The 25,508-nt window shown below is 41.7% G+C and overlaps 2 protein-coding genes across 6 annotated transcripts in view; one reads left to right on the top strand and one right to left on the bottom strand.

The window, feature by feature from the left end:
* The window catches only part of npc1l1 (NPC1-like 1), a 12,801-nt gene extending 8,138 nt beyond the window's left edge, over positions 1–4,663 (top strand). The window contains exons 14-21 of the mRNA XM_067605320.1: positions 527–654; positions 773–902; positions 995–1,050; positions 1,143–1,293; positions 1,452–1,683; positions 2,488–2,601; positions 2,733–2,895; positions 3,015–4,663. Of these exons, the coding sequence (XP_067461421.1) occupies positions 527–654; positions 773–902; positions 995–1,050; positions 1,143–1,293; positions 1,452–1,683; positions 2,488–2,601; positions 2,733–2,895; positions 3,015–3,250 (1,210 nt within the window). The 3' untranslated portion in view covers positions 3,251–4,663. The remainder of the gene's footprint in view (positions 1–526; positions 655–772; positions 903–994; positions 1,051–1,142; positions 1,294–1,451; positions 1,684–2,487; positions 2,602–2,732; positions 2,896–3,014) is intronic.
* LOC137193859 (rapamycin-insensitive companion of mTOR-like) lies at positions 4,500–25,508 on the bottom strand. 5 transcript variants are annotated; one of them, XM_067605299.1, is made up of 38 exons: positions 25,410–25,508; positions 25,248–25,295; positions 23,488–23,585; positions 20,508–20,572; positions 20,028–20,159; positions 19,743–19,806; positions 19,009–19,135; positions 18,657–18,826; positions 18,184–18,251; positions 17,660–17,727; positions 17,455–17,537; positions 16,824–16,911; positions 16,476–16,566; positions 16,273–16,339; positions 15,892–15,972; positions 15,569–15,669; positions 15,165–15,330; positions 14,332–14,433; positions 14,177–14,223; positions 13,941–14,076; positions 13,649–13,848; positions 13,380–13,506; positions 13,032–13,196; positions 12,657–12,733; positions 12,444–12,522; positions 12,242–12,351; positions 12,067–12,154; positions 11,836–11,928; positions 11,617–11,723; positions 10,795–11,024; positions 9,523–10,624; positions 9,185–9,265; positions 8,000–8,307; positions 7,620–7,826; positions 7,362–7,514; positions 6,619–6,742; positions 6,368–6,506; positions 4,500–6,275 (listed from the first exon to the last, which is right to left on the bottom strand). In XM_067605299.1, exons 1-38 carry the CDS (start codon positions 25,456–25,458, stop codon positions 6,195–6,197), a joined length of 5,322 nt encoding a protein of 1,773 aa, XP_067461400.1. In that variant the 5' UTR covers positions 25,459–25,508; the 3' UTR covers positions 4,500–6,194. The 5 variants fall into 5 exon arrangements, with proteins under 5 accessions (XP_067461400.1, XP_067461375.1, XP_067461384.1 ...); XM_067605274.1 differs by lacking the exon at positions 9,185–9,265 and having other exon boundaries at positions 7,614–7,826; XM_067605283.1 differs by lacking the exon at positions 9,185–9,265.

Genomic DNA, 25,508 nt, shown 5'->3' with positions numbered 1-25,508 from the left:
GACATGTTGAGAAATATGCTTATCTAGTTAGAGGAGAAGCTTGATGCCGCTTTGATGTCTGTGTATTAAACATGAACCAGCAGCCAGTTGTCAATTAGTGAGCTTTAGAGGTGCTGGAAGGTGGATTTCATTTACCTTTGGACAGAGCCAGGCTAGCTGTGTAAGCCACAGCAGAATATAGTCCTAAGCAAATGCACTATTTACTTCCACTTGAGTAACATTAGCTAAAAACCAAAGTGCCCAGCTATTTTAGGAAACTACAGACACTTAAAAAAAAAGAAGCTTTATATTTGTGACCCATATTTTTGTCGGAAAAAATTGGCATCTTCAGTCAAAATGAATGGGCTTGGGGCTGAGTGCCACAGACAGGGTAAGGTAATCTGAAAGTACTGAGAAACATTAAACATTTTTTTCTGATTTCTTTTCATAGGATTTGCCGATAATAAGACAAAGAATAACACCTTAACCTTAACATGGACATTTGTATTCCTGCGTTCCTTTAACTCATTGATAATGTGATTTGTAGATCCTACTTGGCTATTCCTGCTAACTCCTGGGTAGATGATTTCATCGACTGGCTGAACCCTGCATCCAGTTGTTGTCGTGTGTATTCCTTTGGTCCAAACAAGGACAATTTCTGTCCTGCAGAAGAAGGTGAGAATCACTGCTTAGAGAATACCACAGTAACACACACTCTCAACTGTGAATGTCCCTATATGAGGAATGATTTTACCCCTCCTTTATTAACACCTGCTCTGCTCTCATTTCTCAGACGGTTTTTTAAAGTGCCGGAAGTGTATGGGTATTCCTCTAGATGGTGTCCTCAGACCTAGTGCGGAAAAATTCAACAATTTACTCCCTGCCTTCCTGGGTCACAGGCCTGACCTGAAGTGTCCCAAAGGGTGTGTATCCTAGCTGTCCGTGTGCGCACGTACACACAAAAACATCACATGATCAAGACATCATTCTCACTGCTTATTTTGTCTTTCAACAGTGGTCTAGGAGCCTATGACAAGGCTGTGGTGATTGATGACAATGGAGAAATTATAGGTAAGACATTTGTAAAGTCATCTTAAAGTCAAATGTGTGTTTTTTACACAGACGTGATGCAAGTATCTGAGCCTGTCTCCCTGTTCTCACAGCGTCACGGTTCATGGCTTACCACACACCTCTGACCAACTCTCAGGAGTTCACTGCTGCACTGCTGAAGGCCAGAGAGCTAGCGCACAACATCACCATGGGCATGAGGAAAATAGAAGGCACCTCACCTGACTTTGAAGTCTTTCCTTATACGTATGTACTTTCCCTCAACTCCTTCATGTCATCTTCCCTTCTCTAAAAAAATAAATAACTTCTACAATGTGAATAGGCAGTTTCTTTTCATTACTAATCCATTTAATCTATGCAGTCTCTAGTTTCTGACCATTATTTTGCTTCTGTCCTTCTTCCAGGGTGACTAATGTATTTTACGAGCAGTACCTGACCATTGTGCCAGAGGGACTCTTCAACATCTCCCTGTGTCTGCTGCCGACCTTCGTGGTGTGCTGTCTGCTGCTGGGTTTGGACCTGCGCTCCGGTCTGCTCAACCTTATTACCATAATCATGATCGTCGTGGATACTGTTGGTGTCATGACACTCTGGAGCATAGACTACAACGCAGTGGCCCTTATCAACCTGGTCACGGTAAGAGCACGCCTGCGATGAGGTTTAAAGGGACACTGCAACAATTGTGCACATGCAGTTCAGTTTACTTGTGATGAGTTCTCAACAGCTCCTGAAAACAGTCTTTCCAAAGTCTGAAAAAATAACCTAGATGATGTCATAGTGACGTCATCATGGTTATCTTAGAGGTTTAGAGACTACAAACTTAACAGCAGAAAGCCTACATTACAAACTGGAGGGGATGTGGGTGTTCACCAAGCAGGAGGGTCTCCTGGGAAATATGCCATATATATATATATATGTATATATATATGTGTGTGTATATGCCTGAGGTTCATTGTGGGTAATGTAGGATCCAGTATTTTTGAAGCTTGACCCATACTAGGAAAGAAAAGTCAGGATATCTCGACGTCTGCTGCTTCTTTTTTTTTTTTTTTTACAATCTTTAGTTTCTTTTGAGTCCTCCAACGTTATCCAAGTGCAATACTAACTTAATGTAATACCCCTTTAACATTTTCCCATGTCTTGTAGCCTAAACGTTAATCTGTGATGTAATACTTTTTACATTTTCACTTTACGTTTTTAGTTTTCAGATATTGAACAATGAATCATTACTATTACATTTCATAGTTTTATAGCGCTTTGCTTACAGATTTAAGTAACGTGCTCATCTGAGATATGCACAAGTAAAATTCTAGTCTAAGCTTGCAGTGTTAATTACAATTCATGAAAATATAATTACGGTATAACAAATGTTAATAGAAATCTTGCTTTCAGCCTGTAAACAATAACTAATTGATTCCATCTGGTCAATTTTTTTTGCAGGCGGTGGGCATCTCTGTGGAGTTTGTGTCCCACATGACGAGATCCTTTGCAGTCAGCACTAAAGCCACACGTGTGGAAAGAGCCATGGAGGCTACAGCAAACATGGGCAGCGCTGTAAGTAAACTATAAGGCAATCTGGAGCCGATCTGGATCACAGAAAAATTTAAAGCAACTGTACAAATATCTGATTTACACCAAACAGTAACAGCTGACTGAGTTGAGTGTGTTTACTTTGTTCCCTGAAGGTGTTTGCTGGTGTTGCTATGACCAACCTGCCTGGCATCCTTGTGCTGGCGTTTGCCAAAGCACAACTCATCCAGATCTTCTTCTTCCGGTTAAACCTGGTCATTACACTTTTGGGGATGGCTCACGGACTCATATTCCTCCCTGTGCTGCTCAGCTACTTTGGTATGTACTTTGTTCTGCATGTTCTTCTGTGCAACAGAGGGCACCCATGAAACTGAAGGGGAGGACTGAAGAGTAAAATAGAAAACATTTTTCCTGATCTTCATGTTTTCTTTTCTCAGGCCCTGGTGTGAATAAAGCAGTGCTGCTGCAGCTCCAGCAGGCCAAAGCAAAGGCCGCTCAGGAGCTGGAGATGAGAAACAACATGAGACATGTTTATGATAACATAAGCTACGAAGACAATGAGACAAGACATGATCCAGATTCATACTCCACAAAGGCTCCCAGAGACACCAGCAGTCCTTCACAAACTTTTGGAGACAAAGAGGAGAAGGAGGTGAAAATTGACCGTTTCTGAGCACCACCAACTATACAAACGGAGCTGTTTTCAAGTTCTGATGAGTAAATACCTCTGTAACAAACTGAACAAGGATGGACAATGAAAAGGACAAAGATAGCAAGGGGTCTTATATTTGGCTCCATATGGAAATCATTAACCTAACTATGTACCTCAATCAGAAATGGAGCAGTGGGACTGAAGACAACAACACATAAGTTGTGCACAATTTCTGAGCATTGCAAGAGTGGACTATTGCAACAAGAGTCAACTTTCCTGTCTCAACATACAGTTATGGAACACTACATGTGTCTTTTCATAAGCACTGCAGCCAGGAATGATTGTTTTTTTCAATTGTGGAATTATTTAACAGGACAGGAAGTAGACAAATGCTCTTGAATTAGTCATTTTGTTTTTTTTATTGAATGTAATAATTTTGTATGTATGAATACTTCACATTAGCACTGTTTCAAGTAGTATATATAAGAGAATACACACTCCAGCATTTCATATTATAGTTTCTTCAACTGCAGTATGATGGCCATTATTGTAAAATGTGCAATCAGTGAAAAAATATTAAATATGTTTATTATGTTGTAAAATCATTTGGCATTATAATTTTTCATGCAAGTAAGATTTTTTTTATTTAATTATGATACCAATTTTAATTTATTGTTTAACTGATCACTACGATTTGTCAAGCCATGAGAAATATTGTGTGGAACGCCCACATTTTTTTATAGGCTACCCTAAGAAGAACATGAATTGATGATGCTAGATTGGTGTTTTCTGGACCACTTCACTGTCTCTGGATCACACAGAGTCTAAGTATACCCTCTGCATCTGAGTTGGAGTCATCATACTAAACATTATGTGTTGCATATAGTGTTAAAATGGTCAGAAAGCATGGCAATTACTTCTTTTATTGGCTGGGTTGTAAAGATTTAAGGGAAAGTTTTATGAAAGTAGGAAACTAATTTAATTGAAATTTTGACCAAAATAACTTGCAACGTAGATGTGAAAGTCTACCTTTATGAAGAGGGGTACATCAGGGTATACCTGCATTTCTTCCAAAAGTAATGCAACTATATGATACCTCTATCCTAACGGCCAATCGACATTATGATTCAATCTAAAATGTGAGAACATTGCTGAAACAGAACGGTTCTACAGTTTTAGACAGTGACATTGTAATACGCCCGTCATGAGTTAATTAAGAGAGAAATTACAAATTAAAAATGAAAATACGAAAATAAAGTCAAACATCATGGGTATTTCAAATTTTGTTTTATTAACAATGCATCCCTTTGATAGGATTGTATGTTTCTTTAGGTCATCAATGCCCCCAAAACATACTGTACACATTATACAAGGGAAACCACGATTCAGGCAAAAAAGAAAAAAAAAAAACAAACAAAAACAAATCTTTTTAAATTATAATACAGTCTTGAGGAAAAAATATAAATAACTTTTTTCTTCTCTGGTTGAGCTCACTCTATGGTACAGACATATAATAAATAGATCGGATCTGACATCACTCAGCTGATCTATGAATCATCTCTCTATGAGTCCATTTGTGTAGCAGCATTATAGCAAAAACAAGCCAATGGAAACAGAGATCCCCCGTTTCCCTGGAAACCTTTTACAAATCCTTTAGTCATCGCACCCCCCCTCCCCTCCATCTCAGCCAATGACAGACAGGTGATATTGCATTGTGGAAACAGATTCAAGGGGTAATTATATTCCTACAATGTAATGGCAGCATGTAATGGCAACCTATCTTCAAAAAGTTTTACAAGCGAGAAAACACGTTAAGGTGACAACAGGTTACAGATTTGCCATGCTTGTTGCACATGCAGTGGAAGTGAAGCACAGAGGTAAGAAGGCATAGAGTCGGGGAGCTGTGGGGCTTATGCGGGGTTTTGGAAATGCCTGCAAATGAGAGGAGTTTGGTACTGAGTCTGTAATGAGTCAGTCTACAGAACAGATATTACATAACTTATACAACAGAGCACCTTTCCAAAGATTTAAAAGGTCCTAAGCAGGTAAAGGATGGCATAAACTAGCATAAAATCACATGCTATTCTCCTTATGTACTGTGTAACGGGTGACATATATAGTGCTTAGGAAAGTACAATACTAGTGATGTTTGATTGTCTGAGATACAAGAAATAGAAAAGTAATTGGCTGTCTGTGCTGACAAGAGGCTACAGGTTGTAGGAAGTGATGAGGCAAGAGAAGCAAAAGCACATATCCGGCTAGAGCAGATCACAGGTCGGGGTGGGATGTGAACCAGGAAGGCTCCAGATACAAAAAAAACATAAAAACAGCAGGACTCTCTTTAGTGTTTTGTTTCATAAGGGGAAAAAAGAACACGGGTTCCGAGGAATCACTGGGTAGACACAACAACATGCCTTATTCATTTCATTACAGAAAACACCACCTCTGGAAAGAGATAAAATGTTGATAGAATTTTTTCTTCTTTTTTATGTTTTTTAACACAGCGTGAGTCTTTGTCTTAATGATCCAGCTTGTCCTTAAGCATTATGTTGATGTATTATTATTATTATCATTATTATTATCATTATTATTATTATTGAGTGTTGCTCAAGATTGCCACCCCATCTGAAAACAGTATTTGGTTAAACTGCTCCCCCTTTTTCCTGTAAAAAAAAAAAAAAAAAGAAAAAAAAAAGAAGTCTGAAACAGCATTAGGCGTGTTAGGTTAAACTTTGTTTACAGATATTGACGTCCTTAGTTTCCAGCTTTAATTTGCTAGAAGAAAGGCGAGTGATGACCACCTCCTCCTTTTCCTTGGCTATGGTGCTCTGTTTAGAGCAACAGAAACATGCCAAACGCCTCCCCATCCTTACAGCCGTATCTGTCTTTCAGTCTTGCTTTCTTTCCATGTTTGTAGGGTGGCAGGATTGGGGGCTGTGCAGGGAACAAAAGGGGGGAAGGATGATCAGGATTCTACAGGAGGGTCAACGTCCTCTTCAACAGGTTTTGGTAGCTTTGTCAGGATCGCCTCTGCTTCATCAAACATCTGGAAAAAGAGCAAAGAGGATATCATACATGTGATAGAAAGCATAAAGATATTTTGAGGAAAGAAAGGGAAAGAGTGGAATAATCTCTTACTGGCATGAATTGCACATCCTGGAAGAGTTCCTGTATGAAGCGTCTTGAGGTCAGGCGAAACATACAGTGGGCTAAGAGGTGAGAAACCTCGGAGTACAGGCAGATGTCGTCAAACGCATAGGGAAACTTTTCCTTTATCCTGAAGGGAAGGGAGAGATTTAACAGGCCTTTAAAACACAACTTCTATTGTTCTGAAATTTAACGTGCAGCTCAAAAAAAGGAAGTATAGTGAGGAGGAGAGAGAGCTTTACGTCAGTAGTCCTGTTTCGTGGCCTTTGGTTCCTACGGAGGAGCTGAGGTTGATGATGAGGCGGAGCACCTCCTTCCTCAGCAAGACTCGGGAGGCGGGGCCGTCCTCTGATATCGCCTTGCCACCTAAAGGACACATCAAAAATATATTAAATATTCACCTCAATGAATTAAAAGAAAATAAAATGAAACAGTATCACTGACCAAGTTTTTTTTTTTCCTTATCTTATCTTTTTTTTTCTGCACAGTGGTTTGTTCTAGTCGGTTAGTTGTCCGACAGTTATTGTTAACTTTGTGAGTGAAATGTGTGCTGTTAAGCAGAGAATCAAACTGAAGCTGCCAGTTACTTCGTTTATACTGCAAATATTCATCATAGATTTTGTTGTATGTTTAATTCTGATTTTGAAAAAAATTTCAAAATGCTTTTTTGTTTAAATAGAGGCTAAATAAATCAAATAAATACAGAAAAACTGGACTGTGGAGAACCAACCACACTGAAGACAAATCTCTCCCTATTCATATATTTCAGTCCTCTGGTTGCAACTGTGAGATGAAATGTAATATGATGAAAATATAAGTTCAAATTTATTCAGTGTTGTTTGTTGAGGAACTCAAGTAATATTGAAATTTTGTTGTTAAGACATTTCACAGCAGTTAAAGGAACAAGAGAGAATTACAAAGGGAACATGCTGAAATAGTCTTAAATACACTCAAGTCTGCAGTTTGTGGCTATTCACAGTCTTACCTATGACGATGTCACCAGGTGTGGGCGTGCTACAGATTGAGCCTTGTGACACGGCAGCGTCGCTGCAGCCTGACACCCCAGAGAACTTGGACTGAGGCATCACCTCCAGACGATGGCCGCTCTGGCCTCCCCATGATGGGAAGTCTACATAGTCTGGCAGGGGAGAAAAAAAGAGAAGTTACATACTAGATCGAGGTTTGAGTTTACAGACTGACCGTGTGTGTGTGTGTGTGTGTGTGTGTGTGTGCGTACTTTCACCTGTCCGTGGGTGCGTGCTGTTGATCTGTGGCTGTGTGGGGTATCCGAGGACGCTGGATCCCACACAGTAGAGGCAGTTTTCTTCAGTGTGTTCCTGCAGTCCCGTCTCGTCTGAACCCACTGTGTGGTTCTGGCTGTCACCTCGGTTCACAATCAGCTCAGAGATACTGAACTGTGTCTTCAGTATTGGGATAGCAGGACGATCACCTATAGAGGGAACGACCACGGTAAATATGTACACTCTTATCTCAAACAATCTGCTCTTCTCGCTCCATCTACAGCTCCGAAATCTCTCCCTGCTAAACTTGGAGCAACTTAATTTTGTTTCAAAATCTCCTCACATATTTTTGTCTTTTATTCAGGGATAAAGTTATTTTTACCATCTCCGTCACCAAAGAGGAAGCGTTTTCTCTCTTCTGACGGTGGGCTGATCCTCTGCTGAAAGTAGGCCGAGTCTCTGATGTGGAACATGTCATTGATGTCCATTGGCAGTGCTAGGCCAACGTAGTCATCGTTGCACCCGAAGGTGGCGCTAGAGACCATAGAGCGCACTGAAGAGCAGCGGTGCAGAGTGCTTTGGTTGATGGGGCTGAGTAGTTCCTCTTTATCTAGAGAGGCGAAGCTCAGAGCCTTCAGAAACCTAGGGAGGGCAAGAGGAGAGGCATGTGAGAGGACCCGGGGGGAGAGACTGGGACAGAAAGGGAACGTGGGGAGTAAGTGAAAAAAATGGTGGATAAAAGCACAGAGATGGAGACTGTGTGAGCAGAGAGTGAGAAGGAAGTTGGGAACATAACAGGCTCTAAAGCCTTTCATATTGTAGCAAGCTACCAGGGCAGAAGCTACAGGTCACAAACTCACAGCAGAGGACATGTGTCCCCCGAAAGTATGATACCACTACCTTAATGCGATGTCAGTTAGCTTTAAAAAGACTGAAGCAACAAAAACCTGTGGTCAATAGCTTCACGTGGAGAAAAATACCTCATACAAGTTTAAATATAAGCAGGAAAGATTCATATGAAGGGTAAAAAAGTCATTTTCCTCCTGGGATGAAGGGCTTAGAGCAGCGCAGTATGATCTAAAATTTCAAGCACTGTATTTTTTAAAAATTGGACTGTAAAGATATACATCAGTCTAATTTTTCACTCATCATTTCAGGAGAATTTTGAGTGAAAGACCCTCAATGCAAGACACTCTCTGAACAAGTATATATACAGTGATTGTGAAGGAAGTTAAGAGGTTATTAAGCTACTTGTGTTGGTTAACATAGAGTGAAGCAAACAGTAAAGTCACATCCATATAGTGGTGCCTTACTCTACCTGTGTGTTGTTTCTAACTTTATGAAGGGTTACAGCTCTAAGAGGAGGGAACAACCAACAACTGACCAAACTACAGGGGGTTTACTCACACTCAAGAGCTACAGGAGTCAAAGCAATGGCAACAAACCACTGTGGGTGTACAGCTATAGTTGCTACTAAAGTAAAAGCAGTGGGGACACATTTGTCTGGAGCACATCTGTGCTAGAAGCTACATCTCTACTAATGAGGACTCAGGCTAGGTCCACCCACCGCGGAACAAGCGTTCTGGACAGCCTGCGGTATGGACTTAAGATGCCGGGTTCTGGAAAGGTTTCCCTCTTATCTGACATCCTGACAGACACAGCAGAGCGTGTGCAAAATACAAACACACCTGTGATTGCTGATAGACAGAAACCAAAACCTTTCCCTCACACATATCTGCTGAAGTCTCACATTTCTTTCCATAACAAACAATGGAGATGATGACATTTGACACATTATTCAAAACAGTAACATGAATATTCATGAAGACAAAAGAAAAAAAAAAAACTTTAAAAGTTACAACAGTGTATGCTTTCTTCCATATTGTCCATGTAGCATGGCCTTACCTGCGAGGTGTTAGCCTGGAGTCCAAGCTGCCGGTCTTCATGGTGATGGTGTCGGTGAACAGCACATCTTTAGCAGGTGAAGCCAGCGCTTCGCTGTGAGACAGAGACGGGTGTATCCTCTGTTGCTGCAGTCTCTTCAGTGTAGCATAACCCAGCGCATCTCTTGGGCTGGTGTACATGAAGCTACAGTCAGCCAGGCTCTTGATGGTGGTTACTGACGGGGACTTAAGAGACTGAGCTCGGCGGGGGAGGGTGTGCGAGGAGCCGGGCGGTACCAGAGAGACAGTGGAGGACTTAGACGTGGACATGTGGTTGGTCTGAGACTGGGGGGTGAGGGAGGAGAGCGTTTTGACAGTCTTGGCTGACACGACTGTGTTAAGGCTCACACAGTCGGAAGAGTCTGGTTCAGGTTCAGGCTGCTCGGGGTTTCCAACGGTCTCCCTGGACGGGCTGGAGCTCATGGAGCTGATGCCGCTGGTTGTGGTGTCCGTGTTAAAGCTCTGACTGCGGCTTTTGAACTGAGTACCTCCACCGCCTCCTCCACCCCCTCCCACGTTGCCTCCACTAGACGAGGAGCCACCGTCTCCTCCTGCTAGGCGCTCTCGGCTGCTCTGCTCCCTCTCCCGGCTGGGATGCTCCACATGTCCTCCCAGACCGCTGAGTCCAAGGCCTGAGCCTCCTCCCCTGGCCAGCCTGCCATCCACAAGCTGCTCCTCAGAGCCCCCTCTGGTCCCAACAAATGACGTCTCCAGGCTCACTGTGGGACTCTTCGGCATTCCTCTGCCATTGAACACAGGGGTGAAGACGTCCCCCTGGTTTGGGCTGTAGACGGAGGGTTCAGTCACTGTCCTGTTCCGTCTCATACTCCCCGTCTTGAGTTCAGTAGGGGTGCGAGAGCCTGATGGGGTCTTGGGGTCGCTGGTGGAGCGCAGCTTCTTGCTTGGGAGGGACAGGGAGTTGAGGAAGCGTGTGCGAACAAAGCGCGTGGAGGCCAGGATTGTGAAGGGGCTGCGGTCCTTAACTGGTTTGGAGTGTAGACAGAAAGAGGGCTCGTCTGACTGGTCCAGAACCTCATACTTGTCATCGTCCAGGATGTACATGTCTGTGAGCACAAGGAATAAATTAGAAACACAAAAGCAACTTAAAATTAGAAATATCCACCATAGTTTCCAGGATAGATAAAAACATTATAAACATAACTAGATACAGATGATGCAGCGTTTTTTGACCTACTAATGGAAGCAAAAAACCCCAAAACAAAGTCCTACATACTTGGTTGAGACTCGCTCTCGCTGTTGTGGCGGGAGCTGGTGGATTCAGAGTTCAGACTGAGTGTGCTCGGTACTGAGGAGAGTTCGGAGGTCAGCTGTGTGTCGACCTCATCTGGAGTGACAGGCCACAGCGTCCTGCGACTGTGTCTGACAGCATCCCAGCCGTACTGCTTCAGCACCTCGCAACCCTGTCTGGTCTTGGAGATCACACCCAGCACATAAACACATGTCCTGTGGATATGAAAGGATGGTTAGTAAACATACAACAGTGTTCTGTTGACACATTATACACTAGGAGAAATATTTGCTTGATCTGTTGTGTTGGAGAGATGTTTCAGGGCACTTAAAATAACAGTTGGGATTGTAAAATTGGTGCCAAATTACAGGAACAAATCTTGTCAGTTTTTCAATAATCAACATTAGACTTTATTTTTATTATTATTATTTATAGGGCAAATATTGGAAAACAGAAAATTGTATTTTAAAAATGAAATGTTACAAGAATCCTGCTGAAATGTTTTTAATTACTTGACATCTGACTGATATGCAGCATAATAAGAACCTAATTTTGCCCAGTTTTTCTCTTTACTTTCTATTAATAGAACAATGAGCTGTCCTCACCACCAGAGGATCCTGTTTACTGTGAACTGTAGTGAACATTGTCTTCTTGCAGAAGAAAACACAACTTTTGGATGCTTGGGACATGAAATCTGAGTGAACAGTACTACTTCTTTTAAAAATAAAATCTGAGTATTTTACAAACTGATAAAAAAAAAGAGCTTTACAGTTGTATGTGTCTATTTGTGTAAAAAAAATGACTTACCCTCGTACTGACAGCACCTCACAGTGCTGCGCCAATGCAAGGATGTCAGGAATGACATTCTCCTCCTGCAGGAGATTCAGACCCCAGTTTGAAGAGCCAATGTTGCCCTGCAGGGAAAACAACAAATACCATCAGAGCCACTTCTTTATTACCATTATTATTTTAATGACAGGGGAGCCGCAGAAACGCAGACATGAACTGATTTCAAGTGTTACTGACCAATGCCCAGAGAGCAGCCTTCAGCTGTTTAATGCCCTCCCAGGTGTCCAGCATCGGGGAGCGAACCGTGTAGCTGAGGTCAGGAACAACACTCTGGAGACAGACAGAAAAAGACAGGCGTTAGGAGGAAAGGCTTCCAAATCTGCACAACCCCCTGCTCCCCAGAGCGACCGAAAGTAGAACATTAAACGGAAGAAACGGTGTGCTAGTAAAGTGAGCTGAAGTAGTTACCTGAGCCTCCAATAGATGGCAGCCTGTCTTATCATGAACCAGCTGACCATACAAGTGCACAGGGAGATAGACATTTGGTCTTTGTAACCTGGAGACAAAAATCAGAGAAATTACAAACAACCAGGGCTCAGCAGGTGACTAAAAACAATTCATATCTTCGAGTGCAGCTTCTCACCTTTGGTTGCTGCGTCTGACGTAGTTGTCTCCGTCAACAGGTTTGCGGTAGGTTGTTAGTGCTTCATTGAGCTGCTCCTCTATCAGGTCCACATACTTCAGGTTGTATTCCTGCAATCCAAAAGACATTTAGGTTTAGTTAAACTAAAACCTCTATTATAATAAAATAGTAGCCACATAAATAAAATGAAAATATGCTCTACCTTCTGCCATTTATCCAGCTGTTTGCTGACGTAGCCCCTCTCATTGAGGTAGGAGAAACCTTTAGGAATGGACAGGAACCTGAACAGTAGAGACAGGATATAGTGTATTTGAAAAGGCATGTAAAAACATCCGGACAGTTTGGCATTACATAAAGTGACAAAACATATTATGTATGATGTCTGGTAAATAGTGCTGTTGTGGTAAACACCCACCTAAGGAGCAGCAGGAGGCCTTTGTCTCCCAGGTGGGACAGAGCTGGTTTCAGCTGGATTAGAGCGTGGAGGTTGGCCTGTCAAACAGCACAACATATTGAGTAAGACAGTAGAAGAACTTGACACACAATACCACCCTCAAAAGATGAAAAAAAACTCCCTATATGAATCTTTCAACACTGTAAGTCTATCCATCATTTTTCCTCTTTCTTTTATTATCCATTAAGCTAAAAAAGTGTTTTTTTTCCCCACATTCCAGTGTACTTTTAATATGCTAACTTGAAAGACAAATATTATCAATATTTTTAGACAAATACATTTGAGTATTCATTCCGTGTCAAGCCCTGTGTGATGCATGCATTTTCAAGCAGTCACCTTGTCCTCGCAGGCCTCGTCCAGTATGTCCAGGGCCTCCATGGATACAGCCTTGCTGTGGTCGTGAAGCTGTGTGACCAGCAGCTCCATGCCCCAGCTACTGAAGAACTCCACACCCGCTCGCAGCAGCACACGCAGGTGCTTGGTTGCATACAGTCTGCAGATCTGCTCAGAGGCATTGTGGGAGAAAGAGGGGACATGATTATGCCAGTCCTTATGGAAACACCAAAGGCTCTGCAGTGTGACATGAAGTGTTTTAAACAATCCTAAACAAGTGATAACTTGTACTTTAAAAGCAGCTTCCCCATCACAACTTTATAGGTGTTTTTGTTTGTGTGGCTTCCCTACATCAGTAGCAGCAGTGAGGATCTTGGAGAGGATCACTCTGGCCAGACCGTCTCTGCTGTAGTCCAGTGTGGATACAGCAAGTTTCAGCACAGCATCCTGGTTCTTCACCGAGCACAGATTCAGCAGGCTGCAAAAACAAAAAACAAGTACAGACGGTAGATTGAGTTTTTACTGGGAGCTTGATAAAGTGTGTCTTGCCATCAACAGTCTTAGACTCCATGCGTCTGGGAAAGCTGAGAAAAGCTGTGAGGCTGTTTCTGTACACTCACCACTGAAACAGGCCACATTTCTCCAGCAGTTTGACTCCCTGTGGGTGCGCAGAGAGTGTCCCCAGGAAGAGGAAGTAGTGTTGGCTGAGTGTGGTGAGCAGGCCGTTACTCTGCAGACAGCGCTCGGGCTTCAGCCCTGAGGATGAGGATAGCCACGACACCATGTCCCTCACCAGGTCCTCTAGGTAACCCTGGCCGTCCTGGAGAGAGAAAGGACCAACAGGACAGGCAGGTTAGAAAAGTACAAAAAAATACAAGGACCTTAAAAATAGGAATCTGAGGTTCTTCTAACCTCGTCCGAGTCCATGAGGAACTCGACAAACTGACAGCCAACCACAGTGAGTTGTCTGGCCTTTGGGTGATCCAATGCCAGCCCTGCGTACAATTTACTGCTGGGTTTATAAAAGTACAGCAGTCTCCTCACAAACCTGCAAAAAAAAAAAAAGAAGTATTCAATAATTGTCAGAAAAGTACTTGAAACTACTTCATATGTTTGTTATTGGTTTTGATGATGCGACTGGGTCATACTTGTGCATCTGTTCATCTTTGTTGTTCCTGAGGTTTACATTTGGCCACTGGGAGAGAAAAACAACATTTAAACATGAGACAGAAACAAAAAATGGCAAATGGCACATCTGTGTGCATTTTACAGAGTCTGTGGTGCTACATGAGAACAGTCTGACCTTAAGGATGGTGGCAATGAGCAACCAGTTCCACTCCAGGTTCTGCTTGTGGTTGAGAATGTGACTTTCTCTTAGATTCATCATCAGTGCTTCTTCTGTGTCCTGAACGCAGAAACACAGAAAACAGAAAATACTGATTTGACGATGTAAGAAAATAGGAATACAAGGCTGTTGATTTTTGAGCCTTTGCAACAATTTTATAAGGCAAATGATCAAGAATATATATTATTGCTTAGCAGAAAGCAGATATCAGCATTAATGTTATCATCCATATATTAAGGCAATTAGCCACTCAAGGCTGTGATTTAGGGTGAATGCAGCTTCCTGAGTTTGAACTCAGCTGCTTTACATTGTGCCAAACAGCACATCTGTCCTAAAACTGCAGTAAACTACAGCTTCTCAGTGGTTTTTAGCACAAACACTGAAAGTAAAAGGAAACAGCTTGACAAGCTTTGTCCAAGGTGCTGTCTAATAACTTCAAAGCTTTCTTGTTCACACATTGTTTCTTGTGTACTTAACAAAATGAGACATTGTGGTTTAAGAAGAAGAAGTACACGCATTGGAGCCATTTGCTAATCAACAACAGCTGGCGCACAGCTGGCTTCGCACATTTTCCAAACTCTGAACTAGACCCAGGTCACTCTTGGATAAATTGGTGTCTAGCTCGCAAGCTAACAATATAAAGACAACTTTGGAGTTGAAGAATGGCATGTTTTATCATTTGTGAGGATTTTCCAAAATGATTGAGTCTTCATTTTAACTATCTTTAGATGTTGCCAAGGTACAGAAGGTAACTAAAAATGTAGAATATATAAGAGCATGTATATTCTTACCTTAATGACATAGATGTCCCTGTGGGAACGAGAGTGTGACTCTCTGCGGTTATGTGAAGACACAGACTTGCGGATGATGTGGTCCAGATAAAGACTGTGTGGTTTTGTTCCTCTCTTCTTCTTCTCATGGAACCGCTTCAGATTGTTGACAGCTGCACTTGCCCGACTGAAACATACAAAGTTTAAGATATATTTATAATGTTACTTTAATGATTCACTTCTAGAAGTGCACTGTGTTCACTCTTACAAGAGCACTACTTATCAAAGTGCCTTTATGAAGGGAGCAAAAAATGTAATGCACCGTGCAAGAATATATAGTTCTGCTAAATAAATGTGTTTGTACTGAAATATTTTTTGTGTGTGTGAGAAAAAAAACACAGAAATGCATGTGTGAGCGTACTCACAGTCGTTTCTCTTGTGCGATGTCAAAGGAGGCTGCCATGTTGATGAGGGTGGGAAGGCAGTGCAGGTGGTGACTGTGGGAATGAGGAAGGATGGTGTTTGCCTAAACAAGAGAGGCGGGCGGAGGGAAAAGCAAAGATTAATACATTTAGTATTATAACAGCGCCGTCATGGCAGCTTATACAAATATACATAATTTCTTTGTTTAGTGACAAACTGGTGATTTATTTAGTGTGCTGGGTGTCAGTGGGCAAAACAATATTTATCCCTAGCTTTCCAAAATATGCCATGGGTCACAGATACAGCCCCTATTTTTATATATTACCATGTGTAGAAGTTCTCCTAAGAGGATGGTGGCTCTGACAGCGAGCTGATCATCACTGCTAGTCACCACTTCAACGAGACCCTACAGTGACAAACAGAAGAAGAGAGAGGAGGACATGGCTTAATCGAAGCATTCAAAACTCGTAAAACTGCTGTGCACAAATGCGATGAAAATGTGTGGTATGAAATGGAAATGTAAAATAGTCAGAGGAGTTTAGTCCTAAATGATAATGTATTATCATTATTATTATTTCATTTTGCCATACTAGCTTGATAACATAAAACAATCTGCATGTATGTGCAAATGAATGAATGAAAAAAAAGAATGAAAGAAAGATTAGGCCCCAATATAAATGCGCGTGATTCCGTTGCATCGGCTCACCTCTAACAGCCCACTGGTGATGAAGGCAGACAGGACAAACGCAAGGTAGTTGTCCATCAGATCTGGCCTGTTGAACCAAACAGAGGAAATTTAATCCATTTCAAATTTCACGGTTCATGTAAAGACTGAGCCTACAGATAGCAGATTACTCTTTACAAAAAGTTCAACCTATTCTATTTCTCTGCTCTCATTTCATCTCTCACCTGGAGCGAGCCCGATGGGGTAGGATGACTTTGGCCTCAGCAGCAATAAACCCATCAGACAGTCTCCAGGTGTCCTGGAACCTGGCGGCGTCTGAGGTAGACCAGAGAAAAGAATATCTTATATACAATACAATATGAGATAATATACAATATGTGCATGATATGGACTTATTCTACGTTATAAGAGGACCAAAGCATTTGGAGTATGCTTTTTGTAAAGCCAAGCAGCCTTATTAACCTCTCACTCGATGGGGCTGTGTATAAAAACAGCCAGACTGCTGGGTACAAAGATACAGTGGGATGAAGTATAAAAATAAATTCTGAAGAAAGAAAAAATGTTTTACTTACCAACACTTAGAAGAGCTTCTGTGAAGTCTTGAGTTACAATGGGGACTGGGAGCCTGAATATCTCGTATAACACCTCCAACAAGCCTTTCTGCAGGGCAAATTACATTAAAGCTATGAGACACATACATTTTTGATATTGCACTGAGTACATTTACCAGCACTCCGAAGAGCACTTCCACAATCATAATGTTACCACTGTGTAACATAATGCGCCAAAGGCTTGAGGGAGCTCCAGTTTCTCTATGAATCCACAGGAAACTGAGTGATAACATCTATGAGTACTTGATCTGTTGAGCTTATTTGATCTGTCTGTACCATGACTGCCTCTGAATACACAATATCACACTCTGCACGACCAGAATCTTTCCCATAACAGGTGGCTCATGTCATTACCATGTGTGTGCTATGTGTTGTGAATGAGATCAGACTGGTGACCATAGAAATTAGCGGTTAGACTAAAGCTGTAAAATAAACACCAGTGGGAACGATACTTGGCAGTCAAGAGATGTATCAGTGAAGTCTTGGTTGCTTTAGTGGCAAACAAAAGTTATGCATTGCTTTTAAATCCACAAATATCCTAATTTTCCAGGACATTTTTGCATATTTGGTGTGCAGCTGTTTCGATACTCACCCTAACTTCCATATTTGGTATGCAAAGTAAGCCAATTAAAGATTGGATTCCAGAATTTCCAGCCTTGCATAGGTTGATAATCCCTAAATTAAAAAAAAAGACAAACATTCAGCTGTAAAACACAATGAATTTAAAAGAAATTCATTTATATTTCTCACTTAAATAACTATGTTTATTATGATTATTATTATATCTGAGCACTTACCAGACCAGGAGCGGAAAGCTGCCACTATGGCCATTCTACTAGACAAGAAACGTGCCTCTCTGTCCTCCCTGTGACCATGAAAACACAAACATTTAAAATCAGGACACCGTGTTCCATACACACAATATCATTATGATCTCAGTACGGCATTTTTCACACAGCATTATAAAGCTTTTCATGAAAGAAACAAAACTACGCTACCAATGTAAGCAGAGCAAAACATGAAAGTCAAGGAGAATAAATAATAGATCTTTTATTTCAAAGCCAGTCTTTTCAGAGTGACTTAACGGATTATCATGACTTTAGCCCGCTCCACATCCCTCAGGCGAGTCACTGTGGAGTCAAGTAGCCCTGATAATAAGGGTCACATCACAAAAACACTATACAAACCCTCAACGCATGATGTTACCAATATAGGAACACAGAAAACAGTAAACAGACGGAAATGTCAGAACACTATCTTTTTGTTTCTACTGTAACACTAACACTCTTCATATCCCACAAACACACACACACACACTCACTTGAGTTGCCCTTCAGCCATATCTGCGTTGTGACGGTAGTGAAAATCTGTGAAAGGCGCGAGGATTTGCTGTTGGGACAGAACACACACACACACACAAAATGTAATGCAAGTATAAAATAGGAATAAATAATTAAATACATTCTACCAACTTTTTATTTGTTCTTTAAAAAAAATTAAGTGAAAGGATTCTTAAATATTCCCATAAAACCTCTTGCAGAAATAATTAACCTGTCTCATATGACATCTATGTGGCTATTATGTCGGTAGTGATGAGATGCTTCTGTCCCAGGTGTCTGTTTACAGACAATGAGGCTTTAGAGAAATGTTGTAACTGATTACTCTAAGCTCCATGGGAAAGAGACGGGCAACCTACAGCTGCTAATCCTGACTGGAATGACTCCCAGGCTCATTTATAAACAGCCACTTCCTCTGAATTCATATGTGTGTGTGTGTGTGTGTGTGTATGTGTACCTCTAGCTCGACGTCAACGCGCACGTACTGACGTGTACGTGGGTGGTTGAGTAGATGGAGGATGGTGGTGATCAGAGCTTCGTTGATGCGGCTCAGCTGACAGTCAATCACACTCTTGAGGATGGTGCTGAGGCCTCCCCGTTTGGCTACCACCTCTGGGTTCTTCAGGGCTAAAGTCAACAACGAAAAAATATTAGACGCTTTTCATATTTATTCAAAGCAAAATAAGTATTTTGCGAGGTATTTCTGTCCGCGAAGATTGCAACTCAACCTGAAGGTGCGCTCAAAGAGGGGGCAGAATTATAGTTTCTTATACATCTGTGTTGTGTACCTCCATCTCAACACTACTCACCTAGCTCACAGACGATGGCGATGGCTGCGCGGACCATGCGGTCTCTCTCTTGTAGTCCATCAGTTCCCACGGCGATTAGAGAGTTTGCAATAGAGGTGGGGAAAAGCATCGCATTGACAGTGATGATCTGCAGAGGGAGGAGGAGGAGGAGGAGGAGGAAAAAAAAAACATGAGTCATCAAACAAGTCTGGACAAACAGAGGCAAAAAAATAAATAACCTGAATGTTTTTTATGCATTTTTTTTCCTGAGAATGTTCAGAGACAGACGGTGTCTGATGAACAAGGGAAAATGTGGTGTGATGGTCACAGCTAACACATTTCTTACAATTTAATAAGTGCTAACACAAATGTAATTTTGTGATCAGTCTATATGTCATGAACACAAGGTTTGTATTACTGCTTGTATGGTCAGTGGTCCTTTTCTGAAACCAGAGCCTGCCTCTCTATGTGTGTGTGTGCGTGTGTATGTGTGTGTGTGCGTGCATGTGTGAAGAAGGTTTACAGTAAACTACAGAAAGAGCTATAAATATCCTCGCCTGCAGACTCGTGCGAACCGTCCACACACTGACACTGCTGCTAACCCAATGATCTTTATGGTGGCACTATGCTGGCACAAGCCTGAGCAGTGAGGGCATGAAGGCAAATTCCTCCAGTGACATGATAGCGACTCTATAAATCAATTAGCGAAAGAACCGCTGAGGAGGAACGAGAACAAAAAATATGTATAATCTTACCTTTCGAACTAGTCTCAGAGCCTGAGTCCTCTCCCCCTCATTGCTCTGCTGGATGTCGATGCATCTGAACAAACACACAGGCATAATTAATTATGTCTTTTACTTTTACCACAGCAAGCTAGCAAGCTAACAGCTAGTAGGAGAAAAATAAATGTGTCAGCAGGAGGAAACAAGTGTTATTGAAGCAAAGTATTTCAAAGAAACTGGCACATATGCTTTGACTCAACATTTAAAAAAAAAAATCAGCCAGACAACACCTTTCCATGGACAAAGCGGGACTCTCACCTGGCTATCAAATAGTCCACCTGTAGTCTGAGGACCTTCTGCAGCACGATGGTGTCTCTAATGAGGTAGCGGAGTGCCCGCAACCCTGCAGCACGCACTTCCTTAGCCTCATTGAGTAGAGCTAGTCGCAGACTGGGGAGTAAAAATCACACACTTCAGTGAGTCGAAAACGCAAAAATAGACGACATTACATACAATTAAGCTCATTTAACTCACTTAACAACTTTACAGGTTATTATTATTTCCTGAATTGCTTCTTAAGCACAACCATTTATAATAAATTCCAGCTGCTCTTCAATTAAAAACTCATCAAATTTGTGTTCAAAATGCAAAATACTGACAAACACTGATAACCTATAGGGTATTTAACAATATCACTTGCTGCATAAACAGCAAGGTAATGATTGTGACATAAAGCTCATTTTGATGAAAAGTACATGGTGTACTATCACTAAACTACTGCTTGCAAACAACACTTACCATATGATGATTTCTTCGTATGTAAACCCAAAGTTGTCTTCATGGTGGCCAATGCTGCATAACAGCTATAACACACAGAAAAAGAAATACATGATTTCATACACTGATTGTGATTAAAACAGCTCTGATCAAGAATAAACATATGGCTGATTAAGGCATTATGGTAGCATCAGGGCACCTCAAAGTGTTTATAAGGGGGTTTGGAAGCTCACTGTGTTTGGCACAAGCCTAATGAGAACCAAACTGACTATCCAAACTAACCGACAGCAAAACACTTTCCTACAGGGTGCTGCAGGAGCCATGCATGTTGTTTTTTTCCACTTGTCTGTTACATGCTGACTTATTTGGAGGAGGTGAATCGTGAATGGATAATGTTTTGCTTTCACTGGTGGCGGACAGAGGTTATAATTATGAAAGTGTTGAGTTAACACATTCACAGGTCCAGCCGTGGGTGTCAGGTTATGTCACCTCTACCGTTTCTTGAGTGTGTGAATGTGTGCGTTGGAAATGCATCATGCCGTAACAGAAAGAAAGCAATTGTTTTCTAGTTCTGTAATATTCTTCCACTCATAGCAAAACTATATGTTCCTGTTTTCTGCATCATCCCCAGCCAGGCCTGGAAATCAACCCTGTTTTCAGCATGAATAGCCACTTTTAGCAGTCCCCTCACAACAGGTCCTCCATCATTAACAGAGGGCCCACACACAGCTGGTGTATACAAGTTTCAAATTTTATGTACACAAAGGCAGTTCATTATAAAAACAATAAGTCTTTGTCTGTGTCAGCTGGGAGGCCAAAGCCAGCAATAACACAGACTAAAATTCATCATGTGCAGAAAGCAATGAGCTCCTTGGGAAAAAAGATGCTGCCATTTTGGAGCTGGCACCTTTCTTATAGGTGCCCGAGCACTACCAACAAGTCAGTGCTACTCCATCACAGCAGCTCAGTCTACCTTATCATGATGCAGCACCATCAGGGAACTCGATAAGTGAATTAGACAGGTAGATTTCTGTGATTTTTTTCCTTGGTGCTAGATGCATACCTCCCCTCTCCTCCATCATAAACCACAGAGCAGAGCAGGAGGAAAGCTGAAACGGGATGTTATGGGGGAGCAGAAGTAGGGTGAGTAGGGGGTTGTTTTGAACCAGCTGTGATGTCAAAGCCAAAGCAGGCAGGAGGAGGGGAGAGGAGACGAGGAGAGGGGCATGTGACACTCTCCAGGGGGATTAGGTCACCCTCCCTGTCCTGGAACCCTTATAAGGAATCAGAGGCAACAGACGTACACACTCAGACACGTCATGGATATTACCCTGCTGTCTTGTTGTAAACAAGAGAGTTAGGTGCACGAATGACAGACGCACAATTCAGACTCACACTCAGGCTTCAGCCTGCTACAGCACCAGCTGCCTAGTTTTCTGAGGGCCAATACTCACTGGCTGCACGACTACGGCTGGTGATCAGTCAAAATGTGTCTGCAAGCAGCAGTCAAATATGGTTTAAGGCGGCGGGTCCCTCAGCAGAAATGAGAAAATATCTGACAGGGATCAGTGCCCAGGATGAGGTGAAATGGCCATTTGCATAAATGCTTTCAGAATTTCTCAATGAGATATGATGGTGAGCAAAAATAATGTGCTCAAAGTACAAGAAACTGTGATCTTCCCCTTATACTTGACTTTCAGTTTTGCAAATTATTTGCTAATTTTCTACATCCTGTTATTCCTGTTCAGAATAACAGAAAGGTTTGAGTGTGTCCCTGTATGTGTTAGGTAGAAGTCCATCACAATGCTGACACAAAGAAAGTCCACACCAAAAAAAAAAATAAATCTAAAAACACTCTTTACAAGTTCCAACAACAACTTCCATGCACACTATCCTCTTCAAAAACTTCTCCATTCACAATAAAACAATAGCAACACAAGTAAATCTCTTCTTCTTCCTCCTTTGCTTATTTGCAAACAATAAATCTGTGCACCACAACTGTTGTCTGGCAAGAAGTGGAACAAACACAGTATGGTTGGGCAACAACTTGATATTATATCAATATTGTGATATGAGACTAGATATTGTCTTAGATTTTGGATATCGTAATATCATGATATGTCATAAGTGTTGTCTTCTCCTGGTTTTAAAGGCTGCATTACAATGAAGTGATGTAATTTTACGCTGTTCTATTATTTGCCTTTATCCACTTAGTCATTATATCTACATTACTAATGATTATTTATCAAAAATCTCATTGTATAATTAATTTGTGACAGCACCAATTGTCATCCTTACAATATTGATAAAAGGTATTTGGTTAAAATATCGTGATATTTGATTTTGTCCATATCTGCCAGCCCTAAGACACAGCTTGAATACTCAGCTTGGTCTCAGCAGTTTAAAGCAGTTCTGTCACCTTCTGCAATCTATGATCACTTATGTTGTGTTTCATTTGAGCTGAACACACATTTCAGTTGCTCTCAATAACAATTCTTCATTTGTACCACTGACATTACGATTCAAACCAATACAAGACTGATCATAATACTTGCCCTGTTAGTAAATGTATCACCCATAAACAAAACAGCGTACGTTTCAAACATTAGAAATCTCAGGTTTCAAAGTCAAAGTGCTGCTCTTGATGCACTTTAGGAGTGCTTTCCCATCCCTAGAGCTCCTGTTACATTCACTGTCAGCATCACAATGACAGGCACAGCTAGGCCTGCTGGCAGCAACACCCACGAGGAGAGGATCAAGGAGAGGTCAGTGGTGACACTACAGAGGAAGGGGAACACAGCCAGTCAATTTTTACAGACACCTAAACAGTCTCCATGAAACGCCGCATGTCCGTAGATGAAACTGAAAGCAGATGAAACTGGGCTCTCTGGTTGGTTTTTAGGAGATAACTACCAGCAATTTTGGCAGTATCACTATTTTTCAGTGTTGTAAACACTGTCTCAAATAACTAATGAAAAGCATCATAAACTGACAGCGTTACCTTTGTGAAGTTGTTCAGGTGACCCAGTTTTCGCATGTTACTGACTCCATGCGGTTTGGCCACATTTTGAAGGATTTCACGGAAGTTTTCTGACGGTTCTGCAGGAGAAAGAAAAGGAAATACAATGTAACTAAGACAAGCATTAAGCAATATTGCCATAATATCAGTCTGTGAACCGTAATTGATATGTTGCAGGAAGGAAGTCTGTTTAGCTGGTAAAGCTAATTTAGTGTGTGCACTAAAAACAAGGTCTAAGCAGCAAAAGCCAGACTAGAGCAGGGAAGTGTTTTTTGTTTTCAGTTCCTTTCAACTATTCAGTGCTTACTGTAATGCTAAATGTTCTTGACACAAGATAAACTATTCTTAGAGAGGAGTGTTCTTTTAGCAAGAATCAGTGCCTGAACGTGTTAAGCTGCTCCAGACTCTGTATTTCAGCTGAAAGGTAAATGCTGCAGAAACTAATAAAGTATCAGCTTAAAGAGTTGCATACAATATTTTCCCCTAACATGACCTACCGGTGACAATCTATCATAATTACAGTCTGCATAAACAGGACTGAATCATTGACAAAGGAAACCTGGACATGACTGATCCTCCTGAAGTTCTGTTGTTGCTTGTTATGACTTACAGTCCACATAAACAGGACTGAATCACTGACAAAAGAAACCTGGACTCGACTGATCCTCCTGAAGTTCTATTGCTGCTGGTTATGACTTACAGTCCACATAAACAGGATTGAATCATTGACAGAAACCGGACTCGACTGATCCTCTTGAAGTTCTGTTGCTGCGAGGGCCTATCAACGAAACACTAAGGAAGGAGGGTGCCCACCTGACGACCCCCTAACTCCTACTCAAGGAATGATTGCCAATTATAATACAGGATTGTAAAACTAAGTCCTATGAGCTCAACTGTCGAATTGTAAAAGACTAATAGGGTGTAAAATTAAGAATATAAATTTTCATCAAAAATGCTGACTGAAACACAATTTCTACAGCAATCTGCAATCTTGTAAGGACAGGATTTACAAACAATTGTTAAAAAAAAAGATCATCTATAATGGATGGATTGTTTTTTTATCCACATCCATGAAGAAACAGCTGACAGATAAAGGCTTATTTTGGGGGGTTAACAATCATGTAATCGACACCAAGGTACAGATGGTTTTATAAAGCTGCATTCGTTTCAGCATTTCGGCTGAAAAACAGCTCTGATTTATTTATTTAGACGGTTACAATAAAACCAGCCAAGATGTTTGGTGCTAAAGACTGGGACAGTCATGTAAACAAACTGTTCTGCAGTGTTGCTGCTGGATGAGTAAAAAATGTGAACAGCCTGTGCAGCTGTGCATCAGCATGCCACTAGAAGAAAAGAAAAAAACACACCCTGCGCACTCTGTGTGCTGTTAAAATGCTACTCAGATGTCCCTCACAGCCAGCGATGACCAACACATGACTGTAGCACATATGTCTGGCTGGCTGGCTAAATAACAGGCTATGTTGCACACTCACTAACCACAACAACACAGCGTCGTCATGGCTGCTGGTTAGCTGGTGGCAGCTAAGTTAACGTTAGCTCGTCGCCGCCACTTATTATGATGTCGCTCGCAGTGTTATAGGACAAAACACAAAAAGGAGAACCTGGAGAAATGGCAATAACAACGACAGGACACTGAGTAACTGTGTTTTCGCTTCACAGGGCTAGTGTTGATGGCTGCTCATCCATTTTGAGATGAGATGAAGCCTCTCTCTCTCTCTCACCTCTGCTCAGATCCAGCGGTACGTTCTCCTCCCCGCTGTCATTCCGACCTGTTCAAAAACACACACCGCGGACACGCCGGGGTCATCACATGCCTCACAAAATGTACTTTCACAATATCCCGTTAACACAGAGAGCACTGAGCCGAGTTTGTTCATGCTTACCTCGCATCCGAACACTCCGGATAGGACGGCCGCGGAAGCTGGCCGCCATGTTTCCAGGAACATACACACACGCAACACCGGAAACTTCGCGGCTTCTCG

This window comes from Thunnus thynnus, chromosome 2, assembly GCF_963924715.1.
Source record: "Thunnus thynnus chromosome 2, fThuThy2.1, whole genome shotgun sequence".
In the NCBI taxonomy this organism is placed as follows: domain Eukaryota; kingdom Metazoa; phylum Chordata; class Actinopteri; order Scombriformes; family Scombridae; genus Thunnus; species Thunnus thynnus.
Note: the sequence above shows the minus strand (reverse complement) of the source record. Positions and strands in the feature narration are given on the sequence as shown.

What these genes read in the sequence shown, in the direction of transcription:
- LOC137193859 (XM_067605299.1), bottom strand. Translation starts at nt 25,458, where the DNA reads ATGGCGGCCAGCTTCCGCGGCCGTCCTATCCGGAGTGTTCGGATGCGA. An exon ending in AGCTTTCCGCTCCTGGTCTG is followed by an intron (nt 17,538 to 17,659) that starts GTAAGTGCTCAG and finishes TTTTTAATTTAG; the next exon opens with GGATTATCAACCTATGCAAG. An exon ending in ATCGCACAAGAGAAACGACT is followed by an intron (nt 15,331 to 15,568) that starts GTGAGTACGCTC and finishes TGTATGTTTCAG; the next exon opens with TCGGGCAAGTGCAGCTGTCA.